Genomic DNA, 26,034 nt, shown 5'->3' on the forward strand with positions numbered 1-26,034 from the left:
TTCGACCATATTTTGTTGCATTCTCCCTACCAAGTCACCGTCTGCTACTTTGAATAGTTCCGCAGCGATGCCGCCAACTCCAGCCACTTTTTTTTTGACTTTAGTTAAGATATAGCTATCTTCACTTCGTCTAGGTCGGGTAGGCGGAATTGTTGATCTGCGTCGCCGAGGTTGAGTGGTTCTATCTCCCTTAGAGCGGAATTCGGTTCGTCATCGCCGTTATATAATTTGGAGAAGTGGTCTTTCCATATTCTCAACATAGACTGCGGTTCCACTACGATGTTCCCCTGATCGTCTTTACAGGCTTTGGTTCGTAGCTGGTACCCTTAGTAGGTATTTTTTACCTTTTGGTAAAATTAACGAATCTCATTCCTGTTGTGACATCCCTTTATCTCCTCGATCGCGCTCTTCTCATTCTCTCTTTTTTTTCCATCTAAGAAGCCGGTGTTCCTCTCTCATCTTCTGCTCGTAGAGTTTGCCAGCAGCTTTAGTCTTTTTGTGTAGTGCCGTTTTGTATGCTTGTTGTTTCGCTTCTTGCGCTTGCCGGCATTCGTCTTCAAACCAGGGGTTTCGCTGTGGTAGCCGTGTGAAACCTAGCACTTCAGAGGCGGCATCTCTAATGGCTGCAAGGCAATGTTGCCACTGGTTTACAATGCTTAATGCAGTAAGCATAGGACTTCTTAGAAGGTTATTAGAGACTCGATCCGAAAAGGACATGGCAGTCTCTTGCGATTGTAGCCGTCTAACATCGAATCTTCTCACAGTACTTCCTTGTTTTGGCTTGGATCGGGATATCCGTAGCCGTACCTTGGCTACAACGAGGTAGTGGTCCGAGTCAATGTTGGCCCCTTGGAATGTTCGGATATCCTGTATACTGGAGAAGTGTCGTTCGTCGATCGCAATGTGGTCAATCTGGTTGACGGTTGATTGATCAGGAGATTTCCATGTCTTCTTGTGGATATTGAGATTTGTGAACCGCATATAGCTACCAGAACGTCTCACCCCGCAGCGAAATCGATCAGCCTAAATCCATTGTCGGAGGTGGTGTCGTGCAGGCTGTTTCTCCCGATTATGCCACCAAAGATGTCTTCTCTTCCTAGCTTGGCATTAAAATCTCTTAGGACAGTTTTAATGTCATAGCCATGGCACTACTCCTATGTCTTCCCCAAGAGCTCGAAGAATATGACTTTGGTGTCTTCATCTTTTTCCTCTGTTGGGGCATGCGCGCATATTAGGCTTATGTTGGCGAATTTAGTTTTGATGCGGATTGTCGTGGTGTGGCGCGCGCTCACACTGTTGAAACTCAAGACTTTTTGCCTGAGTCTAGTTCTAACAACAAATCCACACCCAAAAAGACGCTGTCTTTGTTCTTGGTAGCAGTCGCCGTAGTAAACATTGCAGTCTTTTAGTTTGCGTTTGCCTGGTCCATCCCATCGCACTTCTTGGCTGGTGGTAATATCTGCCTTGCAGCAGTTTAGGGCTTTCGATAATTGTTCGGCTGCACGTGTTTTGATCTGAAATGCGTTGTCCTTACTTCGTTTGCTTGGGTTGTCAACAGTAAATCCTAAGGTAATTCTTACGTGGCCAGGAAGTCATCCCGACGGCATAACCCCTAACAAGGAGGGCCAGATCCTGTTTACAGTCCTGCGTTCCGAATATTTCCTCTCTAGTTTGATGCCCCCAACAACTTTCCACTGGGGTTGGAACCCAATCTCTAGTTGAGGTACTAGACACCCAGTTCACCGCGTCGAGGTGCGAGTAGAAGTTGATAGACAGAGGTGGTCTTTGAGAAAAACCTGTGGACGCTTGTGTCCTCTTGAAAGCACATGTCTACCATTTGAACATTTCAGGGACAAAGCTCCATGCAAATATTAGTCATCTTGTTTTAGCCAGTTACCATTTGATTCTTAATAAATGTGATAATTATGAGCTATTCGCACCAAACCGAAATTCTTCGGGTCCAATGTAAAATCCGACATCTTCTGCAAGATAAAAATGTAAGAAAAGTTGAAATTTCAAGAACAGCATTGTATGTACGTCAACGTCAAGTATTTAACCACCTCCAATATAAAACGACTAGTGATAGTGAGTTTGCATTGTTTTGTTTTTAAATAATGTGTTGCTCCATGTTTGCCCATTCTATGACAAAAGTATTTAGCGGCGAAAAATAAGAATGATGAATTGAATCGACTAAAGTATTTTATGACTCAATGGCGCAATGCTTCAATTTCTTCTTCTTCATTTTCAGCAATGTTATCGTTGAGGGTTTCCTAAATGTCAGCATCTGTTAGCCCTTCGGAGCAACCAAATGAGCATTAAAGTTTGTACTTTTTTAAATTAAATCGTCTAAGAGCACGACAACTTTTCTTCCGGTTGCTCTTCATCTTGAATGATACCTGCCTTAAAAAAAACACAACTCGCAAACATAATTTGTCAAAACTATCTTTCTTTGTTATTGTAAAAAGTGTTAAAAGGCACAAAACAATACATGCATTGCTTGCAGAGATGTGATGGACTTGGAAAATTCATCGATGTCATATTATTAGGTCTTACTACTTTTAGCGGTTCATTTAGGTTTATTTGTATTCAGCATAATTTGGAACTTTAGTACCATTTACGTTTTATTTACAATTTTCTTCAGGATTTTCCTTCTTCTCCGTTTTTAATAATAAAATTAAAAGATCAAGGCCAAAGTTGAAGTCCTTGTCGTCATAAATATAATCAAAATAATACAAATCACATTATTCAAACAAAACTCCGCATTTCCGTATACAATTGTGATTTCATTCTTATTTTATATAAATATAAATATGTGCCAAAACCAAAACATCATACAACACTCTTTCTTAATCCAACTGAAAAACTAACATAAAACATAACATTATCTCGAAGGATTACGCTTCATCAAAAGCTCACTTAGGGAAAATAAGCTCCTTTTGCTTCGTTTTTGGCTTGGCTTGGCTTCTCTTGAATATGCCACTCGTTTTCGCTTCCATCCAAATGATGGTATAGTCGAGTGTCGTCTACTCCATTTGTGTGTTTATTTTGCAAGAAATTACGGTAATGGTGGCAAATGCGGTAGCAAGCAGTATAACGGTATATACTCGTATAGGGTAGATATCTATACAAGGACGTTAATGTTTAGCTCTTGCTTTTGTCCTGACTTAGGTGAAAGAGGTAGAGAGATGTGACAAGGAAGAAGATGATTTGCTTTATTTTTTCGTCATTTTTTTTCTTTTTTAACAGCAACAAAAAATAAACATACTTAACTAAGTTCAAAATCTACTTATGGAACACAAAAATAATAATAATAATAAAAAAAAAAGAGGTGGATAAAATATTGTTACCTAACTTTTGCATTAAGGTCGCGAAAGATTGTTATTATCTGTGTAGAAGTATAATATTATAGAAATTTCAGCAGAATAACTGGAAACATACACGAGATGCAGAAAAGAATATGGACGTGGAAAAGTTCACCATTTCTGGGTGAATCCGCATTGTTTTTGAGTGAAGAACATTTTCCGCCAGGTCATCGCACAACAATTTGAAACTGCATCAGTCCGCAGAGCTCCAGCATATACAAAACATAATAAGGTTGGTACTAGAAAAATGCCATATCAAATCTCTAATTAGTTTCAAACAAAATTAACATAAATTTTCATTTGGTTCTTAATATGGATCTTCATTGTTCTTTTTTATACAATTTTCTGCTATTTTCATGTGATATTATAAAGAAAAAGAATTTATAGCATTAGGAAATGATATTCCATTTTACTTAAACAAAGGGTTATGAATATAATTTACTTAAAACAACTTTGAACTTATATCAAGGACTTAAGAGTATAGATCCCGAAAAAAAAAGATAAAAGGAAGTAATTCTTAGTGTTATGAAGAAATATCCGCACATTCATAACATTAGCATCATAAAATAAAAATTTTGAAAATATGCGTTTTTTGTTAGTATATGAAGCATATTGACCTATTGCTAAACTTTCATACATCCCAACATTTTTTGAAAGCTTAGTTTATGATTACGTTTATTTTCATTGGAAGCCCTTATTTTCCCCCGCTCAACATGGTCAACTCTCGAGAATAGCAATGAATCTGATGTTGTATACGTCAAAACGAGAGAGAACCTACTGATATAAACGAAATCAATGTACCGCAACGCCTTTTACCGCACAATCTTTTTTTCCGGAAGCCCAGCTTAAGGGCTGTTTTTTTCATTCAGGCCAAATTCTCTATAGAAAAATTCAAAAAGAAGGTTTTGCCAAGAAATACGGAAGAGATGAGAACTTCAGCTTACAAATGCGAATGTTAAAATGTTTGTCGTTTGTTCCAGCACACGAAATTCCTGACTACTTCAATTCGTTGAACTTTAGATTTTGCGTAAGTAGTTTAAAAATTGGAAAATGGTTTGATAAGAACTATATTGGATCGACAAGATGTAAGCCCTTATTTTCCCCTTCATTTTGGTCTTGTGCTGACCAAATTAAGCAGATCTTACCCAGGACACGAAACAAAGTTGAGTCGTGACACAGAAGGCTGAAGGCCATGTTGAAAAGATGCACAAAAGAGAAGAAACAAGAGTCGAGACGAGAGGTTATAAAAAATAAAATCAAATATTGAAGCTTTGAACGAAAAAGAAGAGAGAAGTCATGTGGGATATTTAAAAAGTTTTGCATACAACTCTCATTTATAGTTTTGTTGGCTATAGATATTTATATTTACATATATAAAACTGAATAATATTCTTGTGTTTTTTGCTTTTTATATTGAATTTTTTTCTTCATTTTAGGTTCAGATTAACTTTCGAGATTATAATTCATTCTAGATTACAAGCAATTGTATTCCACATTTTTGTCATTCAAAATTTTTATCCTTCGATACTAAGACATGCTCCCTAATAAAACTAATAGATATCTCGGTTTTATTAAAAAATGGTCCAAAGAACTTTACGTTTCCTTATTTCGTCTTTATCTCGAATATGAATGCCAAGTACTTATTTTCTCCCTTTTATGAAAACTATTCACTCAGAATTGAAAATGTTCAAAGACGTTTCGTTCGATTTGCCTAACATGGTCTCCCCTGGGATGATGCATCCCAACGTGCCTATATTAAATTAAATCTAAAAGAAAAACTAAAAGCAGCTAACAAATATCACTATTTTTATTCAACCTAATCTTCAATATGGAACTTTAGATGGATTCAGTTCCTTATGGTGGCCCTCCCACGGTAAACTTCGTGAAGTTAACTCTCCTTTGGCTACCGTCCACATAAATTCTATTCACGATAACCCCTATACTGAAGTCAAAAATGTTTTATTTCTGACTTAACTTTTTACTATCTAAACTACCCTTATTCATTTCCCTTTCCCAAGCTCACTTCATTAAATTATTCACTTGACATTTTAGATGTCATTAAAACGAAATATTTTAGAATTATTTTTCATAATAGGTATGTTTTTATTCAAAAATTAAAACTAAAATAAGAAATTCTTTTCAAAATAAACTTTATCATTTTTAAATTCAATTAATGATTTAATCAAATAACAAGAAATTCAATAAAAAAAAATAATCAATCAAAGGTTTAATGACCTTGCGCATTTTCTTATTTCTCAAGCAGATTTTTCATAAAAAAAAACATATTCTCTTTTTCCTTAAGTATGGTTCAATGACCTTTCGCATAAAGCTCTCTTTTGAGCGTTTTTAAGTTTTTAAAATGACTTAATATCCCTTCAGTTTAAACAATCTATCACTATTCCGTTCATTGACCATATCCAAGATGCCGGTCTTAAAATTATTGTTAGTAAAAAGAAATTATATATATTTAATTAAAAATTAATAAAAAAAAAGTTTATCGACATCACTCTTCATTCTATGCGTCTGTCTCAATAATAAATTTAAAAAAATAAACTATGCAATCAATAGCCTGTTAACTTTTTGTTAACTGACCTACGTCAACTCGAAAACTTTGAGAGCAATTATGTGTCTCAATTACTGCACCAATCTTGTTACATATGATAAATATCAATAATAGCAAATAGATATGTTTTAAAATTTTGACTCACCGATCATTCTCTCCTCAGCGAAGTTGTGCGCACGACTTGGTTGGGGTAGAATGAATTCAATTAGGTATAGAGTTATTATTCTTAAACTCTAATACTAAAACGCTATATTAAATAAAATAGAGAAAGAGATTTAAAATATGCAAATATGGGTGATCCTCAAAATGAGTTGGAACTTTAAACTTATCTTTTGTGGATCTTGATTCTTGAGTGATTACGATATTGCTTGAGAGTATCGAATTTCATATAGAAAAAAAAAACTAGAGCTTTACTTAAAACTAGGTTAGTGGGATGCTGGACTTCGATGATGATGGATGCTGATGATGATGGCGGACGATGGCGTTGATTGACAGGTAAGTATAGGCTTAGCGGGTGAGTATTTCTGGTAGGTTTAGGTATGTTATGCCAAGCGAATCCGTATATATATAAGCATAGGCATATATTTGCTATACGCGTATATAAAGCGTGTGTTTTAAACCTCGAAGCGTATACGTAGCTTTACTCTTCAATGTCAAACCAATTTTGGGCCTTAATTACACACTGGCTGGTCCACTGTGCCTCAACGACGTCGACACACGTGGCCTTGGAAAGACTTGCACCAGCCAGCAAATGTGTAACGCACTCTTTTTTTTATGTTCTCCTAGTAATATAAATAAAGCTTAGGATTTGACCAAAATAATAAAAAAAAATCGAATTAGATTTACCTGATCAAGATTTTGACGTAACCTCTTTGGACCTTATTATGGTTCGTTTGTAATTAGGTGGGATGATGGATCGGTAGGAATATGGTAGGAATTAGTAGTGGAATCCACGTGGTTTTGGGTATGGATTTCCCTACCTAAAATCTTTGGCTTTTAGGCACCTTGAAAGAGCCTACTTCTTTTGATCACCAGTCACTAGTTTTGCACGCTTCGTTATGGACTCGGACTTGGATTAAAAATTCAGTCTGTGACTATGGATTGTGGTTTTGCACTTACAGTACTTTTATAGCTAATGTATAAATTATGATAAAAAAAATGATAAGCTTAGGCTTATAAAAAAGAACAAGACAAAACACAATTCGTCATATTTGCTTTTATAAAAGCACTTACTGTGGTCACTGGCGAAATTCTTGTAGCTTGCGAAGCTCGAATTAATTGTCGCTTCAAGGCGATTAAATTGTTTTAATTAACTTAAAACACTTGTATTTAAAAAGCGAATTCTCTCTCTGGCTTCGATGGCTGCGAATCTCTGATCTTGTCAGGTTGGAGGTTTTGATCGAAAAGGAAGCTTGAGCGCCATTTCGCTGTGAGGTAGGTCAGTTGGTACGGCGAGAGAAAGGAACATTGAATCGATAACACAAAATCGATACATAAATTGAACGAATATTCATCGGCGGCTGTGTTCATATCATATATGTAAGGCATAGTGTTAAGTAAGAGAGATTTATATTAAAGAAAAAAAAAAATTGTTCTAAGGTAGTGTCCCATACAATTTTCAAAACTATTTCCCACCCTTGCCGAAAAAAGTAGTATTTTCAAAACTATTTCCCACCCAATCAAAATGCACATCAAAAGAAAGGTATTTAAATGCTCTACCCACAACTGCAAACCAAAATGTTATACGATCGCTCGTTTCCGAAAAATTAGTCAAAAAGTAAAATTACAGAATTTCGACCCAGCTCATCACAAATTATCATTCGGTTGCTCTATTTCCTCAACCAAGCCTCCAAACATGATGCGGTTTTCACTAAAATACAGAGCATCGACCCACCTTTCAATTGATGCATAAATCACAAAAATGATTTTTTTTCAGTTTTTCGAGAAAATCGTGGGCTAACCCTTGCCGAAAAAAGTAGTATTTTCAAAACTATTTCCCACCCAATCAAAATGCACATCAAAAGAAAGGTATTTAAATGCTATACCCACAACTGCAAACCAAAATGTTATACGATCTCTCGTTTCCGAAAAATTAGTCAAAAAGTAAAATTACAGAATTTCGACCCAGCTCATCACAAATTATCTTTCGGTTGCTCTATTTCCTCAACCAAGCCTCCAAACATGATGCGGTTTTCACTAAAATACAGAGCATCGACCCACCTTTCAATTGATGCATAAATCACAAAAATGATTTTTTTTCAGTTTTTCGAGAAAATCGTGGGCTAACCCTTGCCGAAAAAAGTAGTATTTTCAAAACTATTTCCCACCCAATCAAAATGCACATCAAAAGAAGGGTATTTAAATGCTCTACCCACAACTGCAAACCAAAATGTTATACGATCGCTCGTTTCCGAAAAATTAGTCAAAAAGTAAAATTACAGAATTTCGACCCAGCTCATCACAAATTATCTTTCGGTTGCTCTATTTCCTCAACCAAGCCTCCAAACATGATGCGGTTTTCACTAAAATACAGAGCATCGACCCACCTTTCAATTGATGCATAAATCTCAAAAATGATTTTTTTTCAGTTTTTCGAGAAAATCGTGGGCTAACCCTTGCCGAAAAAGTAGTATTTTCAAAACTATTTCCCACCCAATCAAAATGCACATCAAAAGAAAGGTATTTAAATGCTCTACCCACAACTGCAAACCAAAATGTTATACGATCTCTCTTTTCCGAAAAATTAGTCAAAAAGTAAAAATTACAGAATTTCGACCCAGCTCATCACAAATTATCTTTCAGTTGCTCTATTTCCTCAACCAAGCCTCCAAACATGATGCGGTTGTCACTAAAATACAGAGCATCGACCCACCTTTCAATTGATGCATAAATCACAAATATGATTTTTTTCAGTTTTTCGAGAAAATCGTGGGCTAACCCTTGCCGAAAAAGTAGTATTTTCAAAACTATTTCCCACCCAATCAAAATGCACATCAAAAGAAAGGTATTTAAATGCTCTACCCACAACTGCAAACCAAAATGTTATACGATCGCTCGTTTCCGAAAAATTAGTCAAAAAGTAAAATTACAGAATTTCGACCCAGCTCATCACAAATTATCTTTCGGTTGCTCTATTTCCTCAACCAAGCCTCCAAACATGATGCGGTTTTCACTAAAATACAGAGCATCGACCCACCTTTCAATTGATGCATAAATCACAAAAATGATTTTTTTTTTCAGTTTTTCGAGAAAATCGTGGGCTAACCCTTGCTGAAAAAGTAGTATTTTCAAAACTATTTCCCACCCAATCAAAATGCACATCAAAGAAAGGTATTTAAATGCTCTACCCACAACTGCAAACCAAAATGTTACCGATCGCTCGTTTCCGAAAAATTAGTCAAAAAGTAAAATTACAGAATTTCGACCCAGCTCATCACAAATTATCTTTCGGTTGCTCTATTTCCTCAACCAAGCCTCCAAACATAATGCGGTTTTCACTAAAATACAGAGCATCGACCCACCTCTCAATTGATGCATAAATCACAAAAATGATTTTTTTTCAGTTTTTCGAGAAAATCGTGGGCTAACCCTTGCCGAAAAAAGTAGTATTTTCAAAACTATTTCCCACCCAATCAAAATGCACATCAAAAGAAAGGTATTTAAGTGCTCTACCCACAACTGCAAACCAAAATGTTATACGATCTCTCTTTTACGAAAAATTAGTCAAAAAGTAAAATTACAGAATTTCGACCCAGCTCATCACAAATTATCTTTCGGTTGCTCTATTTCCTCAACCAAGCCTCCAAACATGATGCGGTTTTCACTAAAATACAGAGCATCGACCCACCTTTCAATTGATGCATAAATCACAAAAATGATTTTTTTTCAGTTTTTCGAGAAAATCGTGGGCTAACCCTTGCCGAAAAAAGTAGTATTTTCAAAACTATTTCCCACCCAATCAAAATGCACATCAAAAGAAGGGTATTTAAATGCTCTACCCACAACTGCAAACCAAAATGTTATACGATCGCTCGTTTCCGAAAAATTAGTCAAAAAGTAAAATTACAGAATTTCGACCCAGCTCATCACAAATTATCTTTCGGTTGCTCTATTTCCTCAACCAAGCCTCCAAACATGATGCGGTTTTCACTAAAATACAGAGCATCGACCCACCTTTCAATTGATGCATAAATCACAAAAATGATTTTTTTTTTAATTTTCGAGAAAATCGTGGGCTAACCCTTGCCGAAAAAAGTAGTATTTTCAAAATTATTTCCCAACCAATCAAAATACACATCAAAAGAAAGGTATTTAAATGCTCTACCCACAACTGCAAACCAAAATGTTATACGATCGCTCGTTTCCGAAAAATTAGTCAAAAAGTAAAATTACAAAATTTCGACCCAGCTCATCACAAATTATCTTTCGGTTGCTCTATTTCCTCAACCAAGCCTCCAAACATGATGCGGTTTTCACTAAAATACAGAGCATCGACCCACCTTTCAATTGATGCATAAATCACAAAAATGATTTTTTTTTCAGTTTTTCGAGAAAATCGTGGGCTAACCCATTGCCGAAAAAGTAGTATTTTCAAAACTATTTCCCACCCAATCAAAATGCACATCAAAAGAAAGGTATTTAAATGCTCTACCCACAACTGCAAACCAAAATGTTATACGATCTCTCTTTTCCGAAAAATTAGTCAAAAAGTAAAAATTACAGAATTTCGACCCAGCTCATCACAAATTATCTTTCAGTTGCTCTATTTCCTCAACCAAGCCTCCAAACATGATGCGGTTGTCACTAAAATACAGAGCATCGACCCACCTTTCAATTGATGCATAAATCACAAATATGATTTTTTTTCAGTTTTTCGAGAAAATCGTGGGCTAACCCTTGCCGAAAAAAGTAGTATTTTCAAAACTATTTCCCACCCAATCAAAATGCACATCAAAAGAAAGGTATTTAAATGCTCTACCCACAACTGCAAACCAAAATGTTATACGATCGCTCGTTTCCGAAAAATTAGTCAAAAAGTAAAATTACAGAATTTCGACCCAGCTCATCACAAATTATCTTTCGGTTGCTCTATTTCCTCAACCAAGCCTCCAAACATGATGCGGTTGTCACTAAAATACAGAGCATCGACCCACCTTTCAATTGATGCATAAATCACAAAAATGATTTTTTTTCAGTTTTTCGAGAAAATCGTGGGCTAACCCATTGCCGAAAAAGTAGTATTTTCAAAACTATTTCCCACCCAATCAAAATGCACATCAAAAGAAAGGTATTTAAATGCTCTACCCACAACTGCAAACCAAAATGTTATACGATCTCTCTTTTCCGAAAAATTAGTCAAAAAGTAAAATTACAGAATTTCGACCCAGCTCATTACAAATTATCTTTCGGTTGCTCTATTTCCTCAACCAAGCCTCCAAACATGATGCGGTTTTCACTAAAATACAAAGCATCGACCCACCTTTCAATTGATGCATAAATCACAAAAATTATTTTTTTTCAGTTTTTCGAGAAAATCGTGGGCTAACCCTTGCCGAAAAAAGTAGTATTTTCAAAACTATTTCCCACCCAATCAAAATGCACATCAAAAGAAAGGTATTTAAATGCTCTACCCACAACTGCAAACCAAAATGTTATACGATCGCATGTTTCCGAAAAATTAGTCAAAAAGTAAAATTACAGAATTTCGACCCAGCTCATCACAGATTATCTTTCGGTTGCTCTATTTCCTCAACCAAGCCTCCAAACATGATGCGGTTTTCACTAAAATACAGAGCATCGACCCACCTTTCAATTGATGCATAAATCACAAAAATGATTTTTTTTCAGTTTTTCGAGAAAATCGTGGGCTAACCCTTGCTGAAAAAGTAGTATTTTCAAAACTATTTCCCACCCAATCAAAATGCACATCAAAAGAAAGGTATTTAAATGCTCTACCCACAACTGCAAACCAAAATGTTACCGATCGCTCGTTTCCGAAAAATTAGTCAAAAAGTAAAATTACAGAATTTCGACCCAGCTCATCACAAATTATCTTTCGGTTGCTCTATTTCCTCAACTAAGCCTCCAAACATAATCCGGTTTTCACTAAAATACAGAGCATCGACCCACCTCTCAATTGATGCATAAATCACAAAAATGATTTTTTTTCAGTTTTTCGAGAAAATCGTGGGCTAACCCTTGCCGAAAAAAGTAGTATTTTCAAAACTATTTCCCACCCAATCAAAATGCACATCAAAAGAAAGGTATTTAAATGCTCTACCCACAACTGCAAACCAAAATGTTATACGATCTCTCTTTTACGAAAAATTAGTCAAAAAGTAAAATTACAGAATTTCGACCCAGCTCATCACAAATTATCTTTCGGTTGCTCTATTTCCTCAACCAAGCCTCCAAACATGATGCGGTTTTCACTAAAATACAGAGCATCGACCCACCTTTCAATTGATGCATAAATCACAAAAATGATTTTTTTTCAGTTTTTCGAGAAAATCGTGGGCTAACCCTTGCCAAAAAAAGTAGTATTTTCAAAATTATTTCCCAACCAATCAAACTACACATGCCGAAAAAGTAGTATTTTCAAAACTATTTCCCACCCAATCAAAATGCACATCAAAAGAAAGGTATTTAAATGCTCTACCCACAACTGCAAACCAAAATGTTATACGATCGCTCGTTTTCGAAAAATTAGTCAAAAAGTAAAATTACAGAATTTCGACCCAGCTCATCACAAATTATCTTTCGGTTGCTCTATTTCCTCAACCAAGCCTCCAAACATGATGCGGTTTTCACTAAAATACAGAGCATCGACCCACCTTTCAATTGATGCATAAATCACAAAAATGATTTTTTTTCAGTTTTTCGAGAAAATCGTGGGCTAACCCTTGCCGAAAAAAGTAGTATTTTCAAAACTATTTCCCACCCAATCAAAATGCACATCAAAAGAAAGGTATTTAAATGCTCTACCCACAACTGCATACCAAAATGTTATACGATCTCTCTTTTCCGAAAAATTAGTCAAAAGTAAAATTACAGAATTTCGACCCAGCTCATCACAAATTATCTTTCGGTTGCTCTATTTCCTCAACCAAGCCTCCAAACATGATGCGGTTTTCACTAAAATACAGAGCATCGACCCACCTTTCAATTGATGCATAAATCACAAAAATGATTTTTTTTCAGTTTTTCGAGAAAATCGTGGGCTAACCCTTGCCGAAAAAAGTAGTATTTTCAAAACTATTTCCCACCCAATCAAAATGCACATCAAAAGAAAGGTATTTAAATGCTCTACCCACAACTGCAAACCAAAATGTTATATGATCGCTCGTTTCCGAAAAATTAGTCAAAAAGTAAAATTACAGAATTTCAAAACTATTTCCCACCCAATCAAAATGCACATCAAAAGAAAGGTATTTAAATGCTTTACCCACAACTGCAAACCAAAATGTTATACGATCGCTCGTTTCCGAAAAATTAGTCAAAAAGTAAAATTACAGAATTTCGACCCAGCTCATCACAAATTATCTTTCGGTTGCTCTATTTCCTCAACCAAGCCTCCAAACATGATGCGGTTTTCACTAAAATACAGAGCATCGACCCACCTTTCAATTGATGCATAAATCTCAAAAATGATTTTTTTCAGTTTTTCGAGAAAATCGTGGGCTAACCCTTGCCGAAAAAAGTAGTATTTTCAAAACTATTTCCCACCCAATCAAAATGCACATCAAAAGAAAGGTATTTAAATGCTCTACCCACAACTGCAAACCAAAATGTTATACGATCGCTCGTTTCCGAAAACTTAGTCAAAAAGTAAAATTACAGAATTTCAACCCAGCTCATCACAAATTATCTTTCGGTTGCTCTATTTCCTCAACCAAGCCTCCAAACATGATGCGGTCACTAAAATACAGAGCATCGACCCACCTTTCAATTGATGCATAAATCACAAAAATGATTTTTTTTCAGTTTTTCGAGAAAATCGTGGGCTAACCCTTGCCGAAAAAAGTAGTATTTTCAAAACTATTTCCCACCCAATCAAAATGCACATCAAAAGATAGGTATTTAAATGCTCTGCCCACAACTGCAAACCAAAATGTTATACGATCGCTCGTTTCCGAAAAATTAGTCAAAAAGTAAAATTACAGAATTTCGACCCAGCTCATCACAAATTATCTTTCGGTTGCTCTATTTCCTCAACCAAGCCTCCAAACATGATGCGGTTTTCACTAAAATACAGAGCATCGACCCACCTTTCAATTGATGCATAAATCACAAAAATGATTTTTTTTCAGTTTTTCGAGAAAATCGTGGGCTAACCCTTGCCGAAAAAAGTAGTATTTTCAAAACTATTTCCCACCCAATCAAAATGCACATCAAAAGAAAGGTATTTAAATGTTCTACCCACAACTGCAAACCAAAATGTTATACGATCGCTCGTTTCCGAAAAATTAGTCAAAAAGTAAAATTACAGAATTTCGACCCAGCTCATCACAAATTATCTTTCGGTTGCTCTATTTCCTCTACCAAGCCTCCAAACATGATGCGGTTTTCACTAAAATACAGAGCATCGACCCACCTTTCAATTGATGCATAAATCTCAAAAATGATTTTTTTTCAGTTTTTCGAGAAAATCGTGGGCTAACCCTTGCCGAAAAAAGTAGTATTTTCAAAACTATTTCCCACCCAATCAAAATGCACATCAAAAGAAAGGTATTTAAATGCTCTACCCACAACTGCAAACCAAAATGTTATACGATCGCTCGTTTCCGAAAACTTAGTCAAAAAGTAAAATTACAGAATTTCGACCCAGCTCATCACAAATTATCTTTCGGTATTTCCTCAACCAAGCCTCCAAACATGATGCGGTTTTCACTAAAATACAGAGCATCGACCCACCTTTCAATTGATGCATAAATCACAAAAATGATTTTTTTTTTCAGTTTTTCGAGAAAATCGTGGGCTAACCCTTGCCGAAAAAAGTAGTATTTTCAAAACTATTTCCCACCCAATCAAAATGCACATCAAAAGAAAGGTATTTAAATGCTCTACCCACAACTGCAAACCCAAATGTTATACAATCGCTCGTTTCCGAAAAATTAGTCAAAAAGTAAAATTACAGAATTTCGACCCAGCTCATCACAAATTATCTTTCGGTTGCTCTATTTCCTCAACCAAGCCTCCAAACATGAAGCGGTTTTCACTAAAATACAGAGCATCGACCCACCTTTCAATTGATGCATAAATCACAAAAATGCTTTTTTTTTCAGTTTTTCGAGAAAATCGTGGGCTAACCCTTGCCGAAAAAAGTAATATTTTCAAAACTATTTCCCACCCAATCAAAATGCACATCAAAAGAAAGGTATTTAAATGCTCTACCCACAACTGCAAACCAAAATGTTATACAATCGCTCGTTTCCGAAAAATTAGTCAAAAAGTAAAATTACAGAATTTCGACCCAGCTCATCACAAATTATCTTTCGGTTGCTCTATTTCCTCAACCAAGCCTCCAAACATGAAGCGGTTTTCACTAAAATACAGAGCATCGACCCACCTTTCAATTGATGCATAAATCTCAAAAATGATTTTTTTTTCAGTTTTTCGAGAAAATCGTGGGCTAACCCTTGCCGAAAAAAGTAGTATTTTCAAAACTATTTCCCACCCAATCAAAATGCACATCAAAAGAAAGGTATTTAAATGCTCTACCCACAACTGCAAACCAAAATGTTATACGATCGCTCGGTTCCGAAAAATTAGTCAAAAAGTAAAATTACAGAATTTCGACCCAGCTCATCACAAATTATCTTTCGGTTGCTCTATTTCCTCAACCAAGCCTCCAAACATGATGCGATTTTCACTAAAATACAGAGCATCGACCCACCTTTCAATTGATGCATAAATCACAAAAATGTTTTTTTTTTTCAGTTTTTCGAGAAAATCGTGGGCTAACCCTTGCCGAAAAAAGTAGTATTTTCAAAACTATTTCCCACCCAATCAAAATGCACATCAAAAGAAAGGTATTTAAATGCTCTACCCACAACTGCAAACCAAAATGTTATACGATCGCTCGTTTCCGAAAAATTTGTCAAAAAGTAAAATTACAGAATTTCGACCCAGCTCATCACAAATTATCTTTCGGTTGCTCTATTTCCTCAACCAAGCCTCCAAACATGATGCGGTTTTCATTAAAATACAGAGCATCGACCCACCTTTCAATTGATGCATAAATCACAAAAATGATTTTTTTTCAGTTTTTCGAGAAAATCGTGGGCTAACCCTTGCCGAAAAAAGTAGTATTTTCAAAACTATTTCCCAACCAATCAAAATGCACATCAAAAGAAAGGTATTTAAATGCTCTACCCACAACTGCAAACCAAAATGTTATACAATCGCTCGTTTCCGAAAAATTAGTCAAAAAGTAAAATTACAGAATTTCGACCCAGCTCATCACAAATTATCTTTCGGTTGCTCTATTTCCTCAACCAAGCCTCCAAACATGAAGCGGTTTTCACTAAAATACAGAGCATCGACCCACCTTTCAATTGATGCATAAATCACAAAAATGATTTTTTTTCAGTTTTTCGAGAAAATCGTGGGCTAACCCATTGCCGAAAAAGTAGTATTTTCAAAACTATTTCCCACCCAATCAAAATGCACATCAAAAGAAAGGTATTTAAATGCTCTACCCACAAACTGCAAACCAAAATGTTATACGATCGCTCGTTTCCGAAAAATTAGTCAAAAAGTAAAATTACAAAATTTCGACCCAGCTTATCACAAATTATCTTTCGGTTGCTCTATTTCCTCAACCAAGCCTCCAAACATGATGCGGTTTTCACTAAAATACAGAGCATCGACCCACCTTTCAATTGATGCATAAATCACAAAAATGATTTTTTTTCAGTTTTTCGAGAAAATCATGGGCTAACCCTTGCCGAAAAAAGTAGTATTTTCAAAACTATTTCCCACCCAATCAAAATGCCACATCAAAAGAAAGGTATTTAAATGCTCTACCCACAACTGCAAACCAAAATGTTATACGATCGCTCGTTTCCGAAAAAATTAGTCAAAAAGTAAAATTACAGAATTTCGACCCAGCTCATCACAAATTATCTTTCGGTTGCTCTATTTCCTCAACCAAGCCTCCAAACATGATGCGGTTTTCATTAAAATACAGAGCATCGACCCACCTTTCAATTGATGCATAAATCACAAAAATGATTTTTTTTCAGTTTTTTTGAGAAAATCGTGGGCTAACCCTTGCCGAAAAAAGTAGTATTTTCAAAACTATTTCCCAACCAATCAAAATACACATCAAAAGAAAGGTATTTAAATGCTCTAACCCACAACTGCAAACCAAAATGTTATACGATCTCTCTTTTCCGAAAAATTTGTCAAAAAGTAAAATTACAGAATTTCGACCCAGCTCATCACAAATTATCTTTCGGTTGCTCTATTTCCTCAACCAAGCCTCCAAACATGATGCGGTTTTCACTAAAATACAGAGCATCGACCCACCTTTCAATTGATGCATAAATCTCAAAAATGATTTTTTTTCATTTTTTCGAGAAAATCGTGGGCTAACCCTTGCCGAAAAAAGTAGTATTTTAAAAGTAGTATTTTCAAAATTATTTCCCAACCAATCAAAATACACATCAAAAGAAAGGTATTTAAATGCTCTACCCACAACTGCAAACCAAAATGTTATACGATCTCTCTTTTCCGAAAAATTAGTCAATAAGTAAAAATTACAGAATTTCGACCCAGCTCATCACAAATTATCTTTCGGTTGCTCTATTTCCTCAACCAAGCCTCCAAACATGATGCGGTTTTCACTAAAATACAGAGCATCGACCCACCTTTCAATTGATGCATAAATCTCAAAAAATGATTTTTTTTCAGTTTTTCGAGAAAATCGTGGGCTAACCCTTGCCGAAAAAAGTAGTATTTTCAAAATTATTTCCCAACCAATCAAAATGCACATCAAAAGAAAGGTATTTAAATGCTCTACCCACAACTGCAAACCAAAATGTTATACGATCTCTCTTTCCGAAAAATTAGTCAAAAAGAAAATTACAGAATTTCGACCCAGCTCATCACAAATTATCTTTCGGTTGCTCTATTTCCTCAACCAAGCCTCCAAACATGATGCGGTTTTCACTAAAATACAGAGCATCGACCCACCTTTCAATTGATGCATAAATCTCAAAAATGATTTTTTTTCCGTTTTTCGAGAAAATCGTGGGCTAACCCTTGCCGAAAAAAGTAGTATTTTCAAAACTAATTCCCACCCAATCAAAATGCACATCAAAAGAAAGGTATTTAAATGCTCTACCCACAACTGCAAACCAAAATGTTATACGATAGCTCGTTTCCGAAAAATTAGTCAAAAAGTAAAATTACAGAATTTCGACCCAGCTCATCACAAATTATCTTTCGGTTGCTCTATTTCCTCAACCAAGCCTCCAAACATGATGCGGTTTTCACTAAAATACAGAGCATCGACCCACCTTTCAATTGATGCATAAATCACAAAAATGATTTTTTTCAGTTTTTCGAGAAAATCGTGGGCTTACCCTTGCCGAAAAAAGTAGTATTTTCAAAATTATTTCCCAACCAATCAAAATACACATCAAAAGAAAGGTATTTAAATGCTCTACCCACAACTGCAAACCAAAATGTTATACGATCGCTCGTTTCCGAAAAATTAGTCAAAAAGTAAAATTACAGAATTTCGACCCAGCTCATCACAAATTATCTTTCGGTTGCTCTATTTCCTCAACCAAGCCTCCAAACATGATGCGGTTTTCACTAAAATATAGAGCATCGACCCACCTTTCAATTGATGCATAAATGACAAAAATGATTTTTTTTTTTCAGTTTTTCGAGAAAATCGTGGGCTAACCCATTGCCGAAAAAGTAGCATTTTCAAATCTATTTCCCACCCAATCAAAATGCACATCAAAAGAAAGGTATTTAAATGCTCTACCCACAACTGCAAACCAAAATGTTATACGATCGCTCGTTTCCGAAAAATTAGTCAAAAAGTAAAATTACAGAATTTCGACCCAGCTCATCACAAATTATCTTTCGGTTGCTCTATTTCCTCAACCAAGCCTCCAAACATGATGTGGTTTTCACTAAAATACAGAGCATCGACCCACCTTTCAATTGATGCATAAATCACAAAAATGATTTTTTTTCAGTTTTTCGAGAAAATCGTGGGCTAACCCTTGCCGAAAAAAGTAGTATTTTCAAAACTAATTCCCACCCAATCAAAATGCACATCAAAAGAAAGGTATTTAAATGCTCTACCCACAACTGCAAACCAAAATGTTATACGATAGCTCGTTTCCGAAAAATTAGTCAAAAAGTAAAATTACAGAATTTCGACCCAGCTCATCACAAATTATCTTTCGGTTGCTCTATTTCCTCAACCAAGCCTCCAAACATGATGCGGTTTTCACTAAAATACAGAGCATCGACCCACCTTTCAATTGATGCATAAATCACAAAAATGATTTTTTTTCAGTTTTTCGAGAAAATCGTGGGCTTACCCTTGCCGAAAAAAGTAGTATTTTCAAAATTATTTCCCAACCAATCAAAATACACATCAAAAGAAAGGTATTTAAATGCTCTACCCACAACTGCAAACCAAAATGTTATACGATCGCTCGTTTCCGAAAAATTAGTCAAAAAGTAAAATTACAGAATTTCGACCAGCTCATCACAAATTATCTTTCGGTTGCTCTATTTCCTCAACCAAGCCTCCGAACATGATGCGGTTTTCACTAAAATACAGAGCATCGACCCACCTTTCAATTGATGCATAAATCACAAAAATGATTTTTTTTTTCAGTTTTTCGAGAAAATCGTGGGCTAACCCGTGCCGAAAAAGTAGCATTTTCAAATCTATTTCCCACCCAATCAAAATGCACATCAAAAGAAAGGTATTTAAATGCTCTACCCACAACTGCAAACCAAAATGTTATACGATCGCTCGTTTCCGAAAAATTAGTCAAAAAGTAAAATTACAGAATTTCGACCCAGCTCATCACAAATTATATTTCGGTTGCTCTATTTCCTCAACCAAGCCTCCAAACATGATGCGGTTTTCACTAAAATACAGAGCATCGACCCACCTTTCAATTGATGCATAAATCTCAAAAATGATTTTTTTTCAGTTTTTCGAGAAAATCGTGGGCTAACCCTTGCCGAAAAAAGTAGTATATTCAAAACTATTTCCCACCCAATCAAAATGCACATCAAAAGAAAGGTATTTAAATGCTCTACCCACAACTGCAAACCAAAATGTTATACGATCGCTCGTTTCCGAAAAATTATTCAAAAAGTAAAATTACAGAATTTCGACCCAGCTCATCACAAATTATCTTTCGGTTGCTCTATTTCCTCAACCAAGCCTCCAAACATGATGCGGTTTTCACTAAAATACAGAGCATCGACCCACCTTTCAATTGATGCATAAATCTCAAAAATGATTTTTTTTCAGTTTTTCGAGAAAATCGTGGGCTAACCCATTGCCGAAAAAGTAGTATTTTCAAAACTATTTCCCACCCAATCAAAATGCACATCAAAAGAAAGGTATTTAAATGCTCTACCCACAACTGCAAACCAAAATGTTATACGATCGCTCGTTTCCGAAAAATTAGTCAAAATGTAAAATTACAGAATTTCGACCCAGCTCATCACAAATTATCTTTCGGTTGCTCTATTTCCTCAACCAAGCCTCCGAACATGATGCGGTTTTCACTAAAATACAGAGCGTCGACCCACCTTTCAATTGATGCATAAATCTCAAAAATGATTTTTTTCAGTTTTTCGAGAAAATCGTGGGCTAACCCATTGCCGAAAAAGTAGTATTTTCAAAACTATTTCCCACCCAATCAAAATGCACATCAAAAGAAAGGTATTTAAATGCTCTACCCACAACTGCAAACCAAAATGTTATACGATCGCTCGTTTCCGAAAAATTAGTCAAAAAGTAAAATTAAAGAATTTCGACCCAGCTCATCACAAATTATCTTTCGGTTGCTCTATTTCCTCAAACAAGCCTCCGAACATGATGCGGTTTTCACTAAAATACAGAGCATCGACCCACCTTTCAATTGATGCATAAATCTCAAAAATGATTTTTTTTCAGTTTTTCGAGAAAATCGTGGGCTAACCCTTGCCGAAAAAAGTAGTATTTTCAAAACTATTTCCCACCCAATCAAAATACACATCAAAAGAAAGGTATTTAAATGCTCTACCCACAACTGCAAACCAAAATGTTATACGATCGCTCGTTTCCGAAAAATTAGTCAAAAAGTAAAATTACAGAATTTCCACCCAGCTCATCACAAATTATCTTTCGGTTGCTCTATTTCCTCAACCAAGCCTCCAAACATGATGCGGTTTTCACTAAAATACAGAGCATCGACCCAGCTTTCAATTGATGCATAAATCACAAAAATGATTTTTTTTTTCAGTTTTTCGAGAAAATCGTGGGCTAACCCTTGCCGAAAAAAGTAGTATTTTCAAAACTATTTCCCACCCAATCAAAATGCACATCAAAAGAAAGGTATTTAAATGCTCTACCCACAACTGCAAACCAAAATGTTATACGATCGCTCGTTTCCGAAAATTAGTCAAAAAGTAAAATTACAGAATTTCGACCCAGCTCATCACAAATTATCTTTCGGTTGCTCTATTTCCTCAACCAAGCCTCCAAACATGATGCGGTTTTCACTAAAATACAGAGCATCGACCCACCTTTCAATTGATGCATAAATCTCAAAAATGATTTTTTTTTTCAGTTTTTCGAGAAATTCGTGGGCTAACCTATTGCCGAAAAAGTAGTATTTTCAAAACTATTTCCCACCCAATCAAAATGCACATCAAAAGAAAGGTATTTAAATGCTCTACCCACAACTGCAAACCAAAATGTTATACGATCGCTCGTTTCCGAAAAATTAGTCAAAAAGTAAAATTACAGAATTTCGACCCAGCTCATCACAAATTATCTTTCGGTTGCTCTATTTCCTCAACCAAGCCTCCAAACATGATGCGGTTTTCACTAAAATACAGAGCATCGACCCACCTTTCAATTGATGCATAAATCACAAAAATGATTTTTTTTCAGTTTTTCGAGAAAATCGTGGGCTAACCCATTGCCGAAAAAAGTAGTATTTTCAAAATTATTTCCCACCCAATCAAAATGCACATAAAAAAAAAGGTATTTAAATGCTCTACCCACAACTGCAAACCAAAATGTTATACGATCGCTCGTTTCCGAAAAATTAGTCAAAAAGTAAAATTACAGAATTTCGACCCAGCTCATCACAAATTATCTTTCGGTTGCTCTATTTCCTCAACCAAGCCTCCAAACATGATGCGGTTTTCACTAAAATACAGAGCATCGACCCACCTTTCAATTGATGCATAAATCTCAAAAATGATTTTTTTTCAGTTTTTCGAGAAAATCGTGGGCTAACCCTTGCCGAAAAAAGTAGTATTTTCAAAACTATTTCCCACCCAATCAAAATACACATCAAAAGAAAGGTATTTAAATGCTCTACCCACAACTGCAAACCAAAATGTTATACGATCGCTCGTTTCCGAAAAATTAGTCAAAAAGTAAATTACAGAATTTCGACCCAGCTCATCACAAATTATCTTTCGGTTGCTCTATTTCCTCAACCAAGCCTCCAAACATGATGCGGTTTTCACTAAAATACAGAGCATCGACCCACCTTTCAATTGATGCATAAATCTCAAAAATGATTTTTTTTTTCAGTTTTTCGAGAAAATCGTGGGCTAACCCTTGCCGAAAAAAGTAGTATTTTCAAAACTATTTCCCACCCAATCAAAATGCACATCAAAAGAAAGGTATTTAAATGCTCTACCCACAACTGCAAACCAAAATGTTATACGATCGCTCGTTTCCGAAAAATTAGTCAAAAAGTAAAATTACAGAATTTCGACCCAGCTCATCACAAATTATCTTTCGGTTGCTCTATTTCCTCAACCAAGCCTCCAAACATGATGCGGTTTTCACTAAAATACAGAGCATCGACCCACCTTTCAATTGATGCATAAATCTCAAAAATGATTTTTTTTTTCAGTTTTTCGAGAAATTCGTGGGCTAACCTATTGCCGAAAAAGTAGTATTTTCAAAACTATTTCCCACCCAATCAAAATGCACATCAAAAGAAAGGTATTTAAATGCTCTACCCACAACTGCAAACCAAAATGTTATACGATCGCTCGTTTCCGAAAAATTAGTCAAAAAGTAAAATTACAGAATTTCGACCCAGCTCATCACAAATTATCTTTCGGTTGCTCTATTTCCTCAACCAAGCCTCCAAACATGATGCGGTTTTCACTAAAATACAGAGCATCGACCCACCTTTCAATTGATGCATAAATCTCAAAAATGATTTTTTTTTCAGTTTTTCGAGAAAATCGTGGGCTAACCCATTGCCGAAAAAGTAGTATTTTCAAAATTATTTCCCACCCAATCAAAATGCACATAAAAAAAAAAAGGTATTTAAATGCTCTACCCACAACTGCAAACCAAAATGTTATACGATCGCTCGTTTCCGAAAAATTAGTCAAAAAGTAAAATTACAGAATTTCGACCCAGCTCATCACAAATTATCTTTCGGTTGCTCTATTTCCTCAACCAAGCCTCCAAACATGATGCGGTTTTCACTAAAATACAGAGCATCGACCCACCTTTCAATTGATGCATAAATCACAAAAAATGATTTTTTTTTCAGTTTTTCGAGAAATTCGTGGGCTAACCCATTGCCGAAAAAGTAGTATTTTCAAAACTATTTCCCACCCAATCTAAATGCACATCAAAAGAAAGGTATTTAAATGCTCTACACACAACTGCAAACCAAAATGTTATACGATCGCTCGTTTCCGAAAAATTAGTCAAAAAGTAAAATTACAGAATTTCGACCCAGCTCATCACAAATTATCTTTCGGTTGCTCTATTTCCTCAACCAAGCCTCCAAACATGATGCGGTTTTCACTAAAATACAGAGCATCGACCCACCTTTCAATTGATGCATAAATCTCAAAAATGATTTTTTTTCAGTTTTTCGAGAAAATCGTGGGCTAACCCTTGCCGAAAAAAGTAGTATTTTCAAATCTATTTCCCACCCAATCAAATGCACATCAAAAGAAAGGTATTTAAATGCTCTACCCACAACTGCAAACCAAAATGTTATACGATCGCTCGTTTCCGAAAAATTAGTCAAAAAGTAAAATTACAGAATTTCGACCCAGCTCATCACAAATTATCTTTCGGTTGCTCTATTTCCTCAACCAAGCCTCCAAACATGATGCGGTTTTCACTAAAATACAGAGCATCGACCCACCTTTCAATTGATGCATAAATCTCAAAAATGATTTTTTTTCAGTTTTTCGAGAAAATCGTGGGCTAACCCTTGCCGAAAAAAGTAGTATTTTCAAATCTATTTCCCACCCAATCAAAATGCACATCAAAAGAAAGGTATTTAAATGCTCTACCCACAACTGCAAACCAAAATGTTATACGATCGCTCGTTTCCGAAAAATTAGTCAAAAAGTAAAATTACAGAATTTCGACCCAGCTCATCACAAATTATCTTTCGGTTGCTCTATTTCCTCAACCAAGCCTCCAAACATGATGCGGTTTTCACTAAAATACAGAGCATCGACCCACCTTTCAATTGATGCATAAATCTCAAAAATGATTTTTTTTCAGTTTTTCGAGAAAATCGTGGGCTAACCCTTGCCGAAAAAGTAGTATTTTCAAAACTATTTCCCACCCAATCAAAATGCACATCAAAAGAAAGGTATTTAAATGCTCTACCCACAACTACAAACCAAAATGTTATACGATCGCTCGTTTCCGAAATTTTGTTCAAAAATAAAATACAGAATTTCGACCCAGCTCATCACAAATTATCTTTCGGGTTGCTCTATTTCCTCAACCAAGCCTCCAAACATGATGCGGTTTTCACTAAAATACAGAGCATCGACCCACCTTTCAATTGATGCATAAATCACAAAAATGATTTTTTTTTCAGTTTTTCGAGAAATTCGTGGGCTAACCCATTGCCGAAAAAGTAGTATTTTCAAAACTATTTCCCACCCAATCTAAATGCACATCAAAAGAAAGGTATTTACATGCTCTACACACAACTGCAAACCAAAATGTTATACGATCGCTCGTTTCCGAAAAATTAGTCAAAAAGTAAAATTACAGAATTTCGACCCAGCTCATCACAAATTATCTTTCGGTTGCTCTATTTCCTCAACCAAGCCTCCAAAACATGATGCGGTTTTCACTAAAATACAGAGCATCGACCCACCTTTCAATTGATGCATAAATCTCAAAAATGATTTTTTTTTTCAGTTTTTCGAGAAAATCGTGGGCTAACCCTTGCCGAAAAAAGTAGTATTTTCAAATCTATTTCCCACCCAATCAAAATGCACATCAAAAGAAAGGTATTTAAATGCTCTACCCACAACTGCAAACCAAAATGTTATACGATCGCTCGTTTCCGAAAAATTAGTCAAAAAGTAAAATTACAGAATTTCGACCCAGCTCATCACAAATTATCTTTCGGTTGCTCTATTTCCTCAACCAAGCCTCCAAACATGATGCGGTTTTCACTAAAATACAGAGCATCGACCCACCTTTCAATTGATGCATAAATCACAAAAATGATTTTTTTTCAGTTTTTCGAGAAAATCGTGGGCTAACCCTTGCCGAAAAAAGTAGTATTTTCAAATCTATTTCCCACCCAATCAAAATGCACATCAAAAGAAAGGTATTTAAATGCTCTACCCACAACTGCAAACCAAAATGTTATACGATCGCTCGTTCCGAAAAATTAGTCAAAAAGTAAAATTACAGAATTTCGACCCAGCTCATCACAAATTATCTTTCGGTTGCTCTATTTCCTCAACCAAGCCTCCAAACATGATGCGGTTTTCACTAAAATACAGAGCATCGACCCACCTTTCAATTGATGCATAAATCACAAAAATGATTTTTTTTTCAGTTTTTCGAGAAATTCGTGGGCTAACCCATTG

General features: G+C 35.6%; 1 protein-coding gene across 1 annotated transcript in view; it reads right to left on the bottom strand.

Annotated features, from left to right (window-relative positions):
* Window positions 1-1,907: 1,907 nt before the first annotated feature.
* The window catches only part of LOC129939830 (uncharacterized protein K02A2.6-like), a 34,837-nt gene continuing 10,710 nt past the window's right edge, over window positions 1,908-26,034 (bottom strand). Inside the window, exon 6 of the mRNA XM_056047997.1 lies at window positions 1,908-1,982. Coding sequence (XP_055903972.1) covers window positions 1,908-1,982 — 75 coding nt within the window. The remainder of the gene's footprint in view (window positions 1,983-26,034) is intronic.

The sequence above is a fragment of the Eupeodes corollae genome, chromosome 1 (genome assembly GCF_945859685.1).
Source record: "Eupeodes corollae chromosome 1, idEupCoro1.1, whole genome shotgun sequence".
In the NCBI taxonomy this organism is placed as follows: Eukaryota; Metazoa; Arthropoda; class Insecta; order Diptera; family Syrphidae; genus Eupeodes; species Eupeodes corollae.